The sequence below is a fragment of the Homalodisca vitripennis genome, chromosome 6 (genome assembly GCF_021130785.1).
Source record: "Homalodisca vitripennis isolate AUS2020 chromosome 6, UT_GWSS_2.1, whole genome shotgun sequence".
NCBI lineage: Eukaryota > Metazoa > Arthropoda > Insecta > Hemiptera > Cicadellidae > Homalodisca > Homalodisca vitripennis.
The window spans coordinates 159,197,109-159,209,391 of NC_060212.1; the positions used below are offsets into that span (position 1 = coordinate 159,197,109).

Sequence of the window (12,283 nt, forward strand, 5' to 3'; positions counted from 1 at the left end):
AAATAGAAAAAACTGCAATAAATTTCTGGGATTTCAGGAAATCTTTTGAAAAAATGGCCGAGACCGAAAGAGTTAAATTAAAATTCAGTTCCTTCCTAAAACGTAATGAAAAATGTTTCTTCCTTACTCAAACGTTTAATTTAACAACATTTTTATCAATATAAAAAAGAAAACAAGGTAATTCTAGCCATGTAAAGTATTTATTATTACTAAATATATTTTTCTGAGAAGGGAACTTTTTGGAAATTACTAAATTTATCAGTGTTCTTTTAAGAAGCACCGGCCATGCCTTCAATGTTACAGAATTTTAAAAGTAATTTTTTAGCCATGTTTTAAAATCATGCACGTTTTGTAACTGAATTATGTTGTTATATTTTGTGGGGTGAAGTGGCAGAGTGAGGTCTTTACAGTCCTAACTTTTCCTACTACAGAGCCATGTTTTCATATCATGGTGAACAATATGAGTCAGCCAACAGGGGATTACAACACATGTCAAAAAGCGGTTTAAAAAACTGATTGTAAGCAAGTCGCACAACCAACGAGGGGCAGCACACTTAGAAAACTGATCGTGAGCAAATTGGCACAACAAACGGGGGACGACGAACGTAGCAAAATCGCACAACCACCGTGAGGACTGTGGGGACTGGATCGTAACAAAATGGCGCCTAACGTGGGGCAAGAACTTCCACAATTAAATTTAAGTTGGTTAGTGGTAGCCTATTTTAGACTAAGTGAAGATCATTGTTTTTTATATAATTGTATTTTCAGGTGTGTGTCTAGAATAAGTACGATAAATTATTGTTAGCCTATAAGTTTGATAACTTTGAACACAGTCTAGTTATAATATAAATTTGTAAAATTTTCCTAAAGTATTGAAATACAGCTTACAGATTTTAAACATATATTCTACAACAAAAAGCTACTCACTTTTACTGGGTTTTTTTCACCGTGTTTTTTTTTGCCTTCTTGCTGCCCTTAGTGACCGGTGTCGTCGTGTAGCCATAGTAAACAAACTGGCCAACCAGGATGGCATTGCCGAGAGTGGCAAGGGCATATATAGTGATGATCACAGTGTCTCCTGTCTCCTGCACTGATGTGAAGATGCGTGCTGTCGTGCCAAGTAGCAGCATCACACATGTCATCGCAGACAACTGACCCGTCCCACCATTACTATAGTTTGTGTAAGCTTGTACCATCTGTCGGAATAAACAAAATTACAGTTTTAATTTTTAACAATAGTTCAAAATTTAAGAAAACTAATACAGTATATTAAGTGCTTTATTAAAAAGAAGAAGTTATTTGGACTCATTATCTTCTTCGTAATATTCCAATACGAAATGAAGATGGGGTTTCTTCTAAACAAAAACAATATAAAAGATTAATATTTACTACTCATATTTCTCTTCAGTGCTAGTACTTCAGATTTGTACCCTTATTTTACCATTGTAAAATTATAAGACGACGATACAATAAGAAAATAAACTTACAATAAACTTGTTTTATCCACTTTTATTGATTAGTCCAGTAGCAGTTCGATTCTGCTGCAGGGTTAAAGCTCTTTCTCATGTGTTACAAATACTTAAGAGATGAAACTGTTACAACAGTCAGGTCAAAAGTTAAAATCATAAAAGGATTATGAATGTTGTTTTTTTTTTTTTTGTTTCTCTTAGGACAAGAAGCTTATAAATTGCACTTAGTCCTGTAAGAACCTTTTGCGCTGCTTCCGGAGTGACAGGATATTCAGGATAGGCAAGGTTAGGGAGTAGGGGCCGCCTCCTATTGAGATCCATGAGGAAGAATTAGGGCACTACATCTCAAAGTCATGTCTCCCCGGAAGAAGGGGAGGCCAGCTCTGAACCAGCCTCTCCAGTCAAAGTAGGCAGGGGGTGGCACACCCTAGTTGAGGTTAACAAGAACCTCTGAGGTTAGGGAACAAACCCCACCAACTCCAACAGTCATCTCCCACAATAGACTAGACCTATCGAATTGCCCATGAACCCCAGAATCTCAACATTTGCGGTTAGTGATGTGCCGCTACTGGACATCCATAAGGTTGCCCAGATTGAAGTGGCACATCGGTTTTTGCTGTGCCCAGTGGTGGGTTCAACTGGTAGGTATAAACCAGCCAGAAGTGATCCCTGCTGGGTCAAGAATGTTTGTTACTTTCCAAGGTCTTGCTTGAGATATTCCGTGTTCAAACGTCCAATTAATCCACTTATTACATGAGTTCTTGTATATTCAATTTACAAGGTACATATTTTTTGAGAATGAAAGAAAAGATATAATTTTAGAAAAATATCTTGTAAAGATTAAATATATCTATATATAAAATTGTAAAAGCTAAGATGAAATTAAACAATAACAGTAAAAATTTAAATTTTTACAACTCATACCAACAAGCTAAAATAATTCTTAAATATCTTAAAATATTTAACATTATTCAGATGCCATCATTTTCTATTATAGGGAAGTAACTGTTCGATACAGTGATAATCTAAGTGAACGGGACCAGTGAGTGTACTCCTAGTTTATATTCAAACAGAAAGACCGATTTTAAATTTGTCAGTGAAAATTTTACATGATGATTTAAACACAAGTTTGGGTTTATTTTTAATGGGCAGCGAATAAATAAAACTATAACACAGTGTTATACAATACAGTAGAACCTCTCATAGCTAACCCTGACGGGACCAGGCCATGGTTGAAAAGGCAAAAGGTTGGTTAATCCAAGAAGAAAGAAAGAACCCTTTTACAAAAAAAATTCCTATACATTTGATGATAAACACTTATCCAGTACTGTAAAATATTTTTTAACTAATCATTTACTGTATACAACAACTAATTGGTCAAATACAAAATATCCAGACCAGCTTGAATTTATAGCCTCACACCAGAAACAAGCAGCTAGTCGAACCCTCAGTCAAATATCTAAGAAGTCGGTTGTATGGTTCGGATATGAAGCGTTCTGTGTAATACATTTACTGAAATATTAATATTTGAACAATATTTAAGCACCGCGAAGTTGAGAATTACTTACCTTTCCTTTCCGGCGAACATGATGGGCACACTGGCGGCCTGCAATGTCCACAGGAAGTCTATAGGAGTGAGCCCACTGAGAAGAGTGTACAGTGTCACAGAGAACACAGCCAAGTTGAGAATTACTTACCTTTCCGGCGAACATGATGGGCACACTGGCGGCCTGCAATGTCCACAGGAAGTCTATAGGAGTGAGCCCACTGAGAAGAGTGTACAGTGTCACAGAGAACACAGCCAAGTTGAGAATTACTTACCTTTCCGGCGAACATGATGGGCACACTGGCGGCCTGCAATGTCCACAGGAAGTCTATAGGAGTGAGCCCACTGAGAAGAGTGTACAGTGTCACAGAGAACACAGCCAAGTTGAGAATTACTTACCTTTCCGGCGAACATGATGGGCACACTGGCGGCCTGCAATGTCCACAGGAAGTCTATAGGAGTGAGCCCACTGAGAAGAGTGTACAGTGTCACAGAGAACACAGCCAAGTTGAGAATTACTTACCTTTCCGGCGAACATGATGGGCACACTGGCGGCCTGCAATGTCCACAGGAAGTCTATAGGAGTGAGCCCACTGAGAAGAGTGTACAGTGTCACAGAGAACACAGCCAAGTTGAGAATTACTTACCTTTCCGGCGAACATGATGGGCACACTGGCGGCCTGCAATGTCCACAGGAAGTCTATAGGAGTGAGCCCACTGAGAAGAGTGTACAGTGTCACAGAGAACACAGCCAAGTTGAGAATTACTTACCTTTCCGGCGAACATGATGGGCACACTGGCGGCCTGCAATGTCCACAGGAAGTCTATAGGAGTGAGCCCACTGAGAAGAGTGTACAGTGTCACAGAGAACACAGCCAAGTTGAGAATTACTTACCTTTCCGGCGAACATGATGGGCACACTGGCGGCCTGCAATGTCCACAGGAAGTCTATAGGAGTGAGCCCACTGAGAAGAGTGTACAGTGTCACAGAGAACACAGCCAAGTTGAGAATTACTTACCTTTCCGGCGAACATGATGGGCACACTGGCGGCCTGCAATGTCCACAGGAAGTCTATAGGAGTGAGCCCACTGAGAAGAGTGTACAGTGTCACAGAGAACACAGCCAAGAACGCTGAGGCCAGGTTAGTGGAGTAGTTGTAGTGTAATACCAACACAGCAATCACCAACGTCTGGATCAGCAGGAACAGGGAGTCCCCCCATGCACTGTAAACACCACAGATATGTCGCATTACATAGTGACATAAAAAAACTCAACAAGTCAGGCGGCTATTGCATGTCACAACATGAAGCTAGTGTTGCCAACTATGCAATTTCTTCTTTCTCACACTGTTGTGGATTGAATTATTACTTAGTTAACAAAATGTTTAATAGCATAATATGAGTTTTTGCAATACAATCAAAAACCTTTAACAATGTAAAAACGTTTAATAGATTTGGATTTAAAAGTTAGTTGATAAATGAGTATCAAAATTAATCAACTGGTGTATCATCATTTTATTTCTTAGCTTAAAAGATAAACTAACAAAATATTGTTGATCTGATAAGACGGCGACTGAGCAGAACAGATGTGTCATATAGCGTTCCTTCAACCATACTCAGTTTATCATTATTTATATCCAGACCTGTACATTTGTTTTGTTGGTTAAAGTTAATAGAGGCTATAAGTGCACTTGTAAGAATGGAACAATACAGCCAAAGTATTAATTAATAAGGGCTTGACTGAAAAATTAAATAAGTTTATGGATAAAATTGATAAGTTGGAAAGTGAAAATAGGAGTCTTAAAAGCCAATATAGACCTTCTTGAAAATAAACTTGAAGAGCAAGAACAGTACACTAGAAAGAACTGTGTTGAAATACAGGGTGTCCCTGTCAAGAACTCGGTGGTAGAAACTGTGTAGGAAGTTGGAAGTGCTCTTAGTATGCCTTTATGGAAAAGATGATAGATGCCTGCCACTTGGAGAAAAGAACAAATTGGGACGGTCCTTCAGGAATAATTGTTAAATTTGTTCAATGAATTGACGCTGAGAATATCCTAGCAAAGCGCAGGGCTAAGAGGGACTTCTCCACCAGACACCTCAACATGAGCGTGAACAGCCCCATCTACCTAAATGAGTCGCTGACACCTAACAGTAAGTTATTGCTTAAGGAGGCTCTTGAGTACAAAAAGACAAACAATCACAAGTGGCTCTGGGTGCAAGGAGGAAGGATCTATTTGAAGAGAGAAGACAATGGACCAATTATCAAATGTCAAATGCAAGTCTAGCCTTAAGATGTAAGTTAGTGAGTGTCCTTAATATCTGGTGTCTGGTTTATGTCAACTGTCATATGTATGTGTTGTTTTGTGTATTTAACTTATTTATTAAAAATATTTTGGCTTCTAGTATATTAAGTTACAATATTGGGTTTGTTGTCTTGCACCTAAATATTCGTAGTCTCAGGGCAAATTTTAATTCCTTCTTAGTTGAAATGTCCATGTTTAAATTCTTTCCAAATGTGAGTTTTTTTTTAAATATGGATTTCGGAATCTGTAAAGCACTTATATGTGATCCCTATTTTTTTTTAAACTAATGATACATAATGATTATTATTAAATAAGAACTAATTAACCCAAATTTTGTTATTGATAACATATAAATATGATGGAGTGTCAGTCTATTTCAGCAACAATAGTAAATGTAAATGAAAGTCCAGTAAAATTTTGCACGATTGATATTATTGTTCTTTGTTTCAAAGCAATGGATACGTTTTTCAATATTCTAGGTATATATAGATTAAACATTCTCCTTTCTAGAAGAATTACAAAATTATTTTTTTCTAGAAAACTTAAGAAATTATAAAAATCTAATTTTGATAGCAGATCTGAATATAAATATACTTAAAGAACAAAATGTAATTGATGAATATAAAATTTTACTGGCAGAACATGGATTGGAATCTGTTATAAATACTCCAACTAGAATAATTAACATTGCTGCGAAAACATGCATTGATCATATTTGTGTAAGATTAAGAAATAGAAATTGTAATGAAATTGAAACAAAAATAATTGATAATCATATTATGGACAATTGCATGACAGTGGTTTGTTTGCGTAGTGATAAGACATCATATGTCGCACCCCCTAAATATTGCATCAATAACGATACATTGCATAGCCTATTTGACAACGATCAAATACAAATACAAATACAATACAGATCAATGGGAGGAAGTGTTAGTTACAAGATATTCAACAGTCGCTTTTTAATATTTTATGATAAGCTAACTCTTGACTTTTTTCAGAAATATTAGAAATAATTTGCTGAAAGATATTATAAACTTGTAGAATAGATATTACAACATTTTATTTGAAAAAAAGGGAACTCTAAAAAAACACTAAAAGTTTTAAATAATGTTACAGGGCAGAGTAAAAGAAATAATAACTGCATAGTACTAGAAAAACTGAACCCTGAAATTAAAGATCCTAAAAATTGCAAACGAATTTCATAGCTTTTTCTTTTCTGTTGCAAGTAAATGACCTAGTTTTGATGAAATAATTTTATATGAAATTAAAAAAGAAATTTGTGCAAAGCAATTTGGATTTAGAAAAGGAATAAACACAGAAACGGATATTAGTGAATTTGTTTGAAAGGGTAGCCTATGAAATAAAATAGTGGTACAAAGGTAAGTGGATTATTTTTAGATATATATATAAAACCTACGACACAGTTAATCATAACATTTTACTAAAAAGATGTATAATTGTGGAATTAGAGGAGTAGTCTACTCTTTATTTGAAAGCTACCTAAAGAATAGGAAGCAATGAGTATGATATGGAGTGCCCCAAGGTTCAGTACTAGGTGCTACATTGTTTCTTATCTACATCAATGACTACAATGTAATGGTACGTTCAAGGGCTATATTACGTCATTTACAGATGATACAGCTTTATGCTACATTGCTAATGATAGAAATGAAATTGTAAGACAAATAAAGGATGATATGTATAGTCTTGGTTGGTGGTTTTTGAAAAATAATAAGGTCTTAAGTATGGAAAACACCAATGGAATGTTGATAGTATACAAGTATTTGGTAAATATGTTAGGGATTGGATTTTAAGCATAGAACAAGTACAGCAAGATTTCTTTCCTATTATGTCTTAAATGCTGAAGTGTAAACCTATGTTACTGTATCCTAGCAAATATAAATAGATTAGTTTCTAGGTTAAGTTTTAAATAGTAGCAAACCTTGATACAATATTCCAACTACACCACATTTTATTCATTCTCCCCGACACTACTAAATGCCATATAGATCACAATAAACACACAACAAATATAAACACTTTAAAACACACACACACAAATCCGAAGAACAGTCACACACTGAAGACTTTATAACATTTTTTTTTTTGTATTGTTGTTCCTGAATTAATATAGGCTGGCGACTTGAGCCCTTTATACCCTACCTGAGCTTTATCAGCTGTTTGGTCTGCTGGTGTGGCAGGTAGAGGATGTTGCTAAAATCTGTATTCATGGCTCAATTGATCAATGTCTCTATTATTTTGTTATCTTTGTAATATTGTATTTTATAATAGCATGATTTAATGACACTGTTAGTATATTTAAAATATACTTAATATATTACTGAGTTTGGTTTACCAAGTATCAATTTTACCTTACTGGATGGTTATGTATTTTATTTTTTATATTAGTCTGCCACTCATTAAAATAAGTTTACATTGTATCATTCAACAGGCTAGGCCTGGGAGTTCCTCTATATGTTATTTAATTTGTGTTTTATTATGTAAGATTTTATTTTTGAGTTCAGATTGGTATTTCAGGTTGATATGAAATTGTAAATTTTCATGTATACATGTAAAAAAATTATAGGAATAAAGAAAGATTATTATTATTAAGATTATTGATCATAAAATGGTTAAGCAGATTCATCTCATAATCCATGGTAGGCGTTGTCCACATTTAAGACTCCTCAGAGATATTTTAGGACCTCAACCAATGAAACCCATTAAACTGTGATTTCATAAGTTACCATTTTAATTAGTTACAAAACTTGCTTGGACATTGGGGTATCAGACAAAACATTGAGCAGTTACAGTCTCCAATACAGATGATTTGGCTTTCAAATGAAGTTTTTTGTTAATTATACATTAATACAGATGAATATTAATAGTAAAGAACAATAACACAGTTTACACACCACAGTGTGTTTATACTCATGGTGCAGACCAATAAGGGTATGGAGGTTGCCTTAGCCCTTCCCACGTGTATTACGGTAAATCTCATGCAGCAAAATTTTATAAAACCGCTATGACCAGAAACTTGTAATTTACGTGTTTATTATTGTGAATTGTAGTTTGTAAAACCGGTGATAGAATGCACTAGCGTGTTGAGTGAACATCAGACAACAGCTATTCATTGTTCTTGCTTCATATTATCGATCCGAAAGTGGTTCTTTTAGTTACCTACCTGACAACATAAAAAATTAAATGAAATAACTGAATAAACAAAAACTTTAAACACATTAAAACTTTTTTATTGTATTAGCACTCTAGGGTAAGTACAGACATTTATATTGAGTATTCTAAGAATTAATACATCCAGTCTAGATACTCCTTCTCATTTTTCACTTAATTCAAATCTACTGAGTGTATATAGAAAGAGACTTTTAATTGTATTATTGTGTGTGACACTTTTTAACGTGCTGCAATCGTACAGTTTACATTTTCCATTTGAAAGCACTCATAAAAAAGTGTACAAACTATGTTAAACAAACCTGAAAGTGAAGCCCTTGGCATAGGAGTATGCAACACCTGTCGTGACAGCATACAAGTCCAACAACACACTCAGGAAACTGAGACCAGCTGCACTTTTGTTGGACCATATTTTAATGATTTGAGGAAACTTCACTGAAAAATAGAAGAAACAAAAGATGGTTACTTATGGGGGGACACAGTTTAAGAGATCATTTCCCAAAAGATCAATTCCAGATAACTCTTGTTTATATTCTGGGTCAAGAGTAAAGGGCCGAATCTATACTCCAAACAGGTAACTAAATACTTTTTGGTAACTAAATACTCAAAATACTCATGGTCATGGTAATTTAAAAGCTACACAGAAATTAATGTTTAACATGTACTTGGAGAAAAGTGATATGAACATTTAAATCCATACATAAATTTTCTATCCAACCAAATAAAATCTAGTTTATTGCCGTAAGACTTCTACAAGTATTAACAACGTTTATTTGCCGGCAGATTTGCTGTCAAGTCAAAAATACATAAAACAATGTACTATTCTAAAAACTAAATAAAATAAAAATCATACAGAGGTTCAACAGTAGCATTTACAGCAACATTGTATAAGCTTAGTGGTTTGAGACAGTTTTTCTAATACTTTTTGTTTTTTTTAAGCAGGCTGCATTACAACTAGTCAGAACAAGGCATTAACAATTGTAAAAAGCAACAAATTTGTAACGAAATGTATACAATTTTACAAATTCCCAACAAATATAAAAATCAAGAATAGGTAAAAAATTCTACAATAAATATAAAATTCAACAACAACAACCAATATATACAATTTAAGAACCAATATATATAAACAATTTAAAGATATATACATATATATACTACATATATATATATATATATATATATATATATATACTCTTCTAAGTACTTTTAAGTTTACACAAAAACAGAATATTCAGTGTTCATGTTTACTTTTCGAGTTCACAGAGCCCTTCATCAGAAACACACTGAATTAAAAACATACAAACAGAACTCAAACCAAGAACAAAAGACATAACCAACATAAAATTTTAACAAATAAATACCAAAAACAACAAGATTCTAATCAGCTGTATGTAGAATGTTTGTAAATGTTTACATAGAACTAACAATTTTGTTATAAGAAGGAAAAGAGAATCATCTTAGGTTCAACCTATCTGGTTGCCTTGTATTGAAGCCGATTGGTATTACAGAAGATATATATATATACTGTCAACATTATTGTCAACTTATTTTATGATCATAATTTTATGTAAAAAGTGAAAATCAGTCTAGCAACATATATACGAGGTTGGAAGGATTGCTGAAGGAATCAGGATTTTCTGGAAATTTGCCATCATTCAGTGATACAAGAAAGCGTTTTGCATTGAGCATTGTTCATTGTGTATGTTTTAGAGATAGTGTGCATGGAGTTGACACACAAGTTGTTTGTTGTGGTTCCTGACTTATGCGCGTAACAACGCTCTGGTATAATTAGTTTATTTTAACCTAGATTGTAGTTATGTGTTACATTATTAATTCACCCACGAAAGAGACCAGGTTGCATGTGTAATATATATATATATATATATATATATATAATAATCAAATCAGCTTAAATGATTTAATTTTAAACATAAAAAGTAGAATTTATCTTAAGTAATCAATTGTGTAATCAAGTATAACATTGGAGACTTAATTTTATAAAATAAATACAGGGAAAATATGGATTTTTTAACCTACCTTACACCTCCTCCTTAAGTAAGGTCAATGAGTAAGTTGTCCCACCTTAGAAGGGAGAATATCTGATTACATTAGGTGTAAAAATCTAATTTCTCATGTAAATCAGGATCTCACAACCATAAGGAATTATTTCAAAATCTCTGAGAAAGCTTCAGTTATTAAATGGGATGTTATAATTTTATACTGGTGTTTTTTTTATGTACACTCCATACTAATAATGATCAAATTCATAATTTTTTGTTTTGTTTCATTTATACAAACTTCAAGTTCAGTCTCAAGTACACACAGAGTAAGCAACACAGTGAAGGCAATTTCTTGTCTCAGTTATCTACAAATTCCGATTAATTGAACACAATTGACGACATTGAGCTGTTTCACATCAATCATATATTTCTCCTTGTACTGTCGACAGCACATGAAATTAGATGTGTAAATTAGAAAGACCTTGTTTTGAAAGATTTAGTCAGAGAGATAAGAACTTGGACTACTTAAAAAAACAAAAATGCATTGTTAGGTCTTCAATTAGTATGCATTCATTATAAGGGATACACACTTATATTATACGAGTATGTTGTAGATATCTAAGAGTAATGGTGATTTAATGATATACAGTGATGAAGGCTAAGGTACATTAAACTTAGGGCAGTGCAATCAATTTCTAATTGGAAAAATGTATTTTTATTTTATAATAATGGCCTTTTAAGATAACTTCTTTCAAGTCAGAAAACGTAAAAGAAATTTAAAGTCGCAAACATAGGCCATTTTTTAATCAGGCCATTTTTTAATCAGGCCCTAATAAAAACTGCTGAAATAAAAATGTGAAATATTTACAGATTATACATAAAAAAGTATCAGGTGGTGTGACAAGCACTGACTGCTAATTGATTTATGACAAGGAAATTGCATTTCTTTAACTGAAAATAATTTAAATAAATTACAAGTATTCAGTAGATTTTTACTTAATGAACATTAACTTTTTTATATACAAGAAACAGGTCACCATGTCCAGTCATCTTTCATGTAAATATTGTAAAAAGTTCATTTAAAACATTTTTCTTTGGTCTTAATACAAGATATCCCAAAATTCTGCTTCAAACTCTTATCACTCATCATTAAAAAACCAAAACAATTTTTTATTTGTCCAACCTTTAAAAACAATATCCTACAGAGCTGTGATCAAAATTTTCTTGAAAAACTGAAAAATATTCTAACCGAAAATCAATTGTACCACCTTAAAATGACCATAAATATTAACAGAAAGAAAAACCACACTCAATATAGTTGTATGTACCCTGCAGATATTTGCTTTTTTGTGTGGATTTCAAATGTACGCTGCAGAGTGACAACACATCAAAATTTTATCTCAGAGAAGTTTTAAGATTAATAAATACACAGTGTGAAACCGATCATGCTCCATTCGTGCTTTATTGAGAGGACAGGGAGGTAGGTAAGAGATTTGTCTCGAAAATATAATATCCTGTAATTTTGGTAAGAACATGTACTTTTTCAAGACAACTGCGGTCCCCTTCCTTTAAAACTAAGCCTACTCCTTTCTACGAGCCACTATGGTAGTCTAACGCTCTTCACACTTCCAGAATCATTCCTTGATATAATTCTTTTGGAAGGGCCAACAGATTACGAAAAGAAATTTGTCTGATTTTTTTCTGTCCTAAAATCTTTTCCCTTTCAGAAATTTTAATTTTGGATACAGCCAGAAATTATATGGAGCTATA

General features: G+C 33.6%; 1 protein-coding gene across 1 annotated transcript in view; it reads right to left on the bottom strand.

Moving 5' to 3' along the window:
- The window catches only part of LOC124365089 (mannose-P-dolichol utilization defect 1 protein homolog), a 29,865-nt gene that overhangs the window by 3,999 nt on the left and 13,583 nt on the right, over nucleotides 1-12,283 (bottom strand). Inside the window, exons 3-5 of the mRNA XM_046821022.1 lie at nucleotides 8,813-8,945; nucleotides 4,035-4,239; nucleotides 928-1,196 (exon numbers count right to left, since the gene is read on the bottom strand). Coding sequence (XP_046676978.1) covers nucleotides 930-1,196; nucleotides 4,035-4,239; nucleotides 8,813-8,945 — 605 coding nt within the window. The 3' untranslated portion in view covers nucleotides 928-929. The remainder of the gene's footprint in view (nucleotides 1-927; nucleotides 1,197-4,034; nucleotides 4,240-8,812; nucleotides 8,946-12,283) is intronic.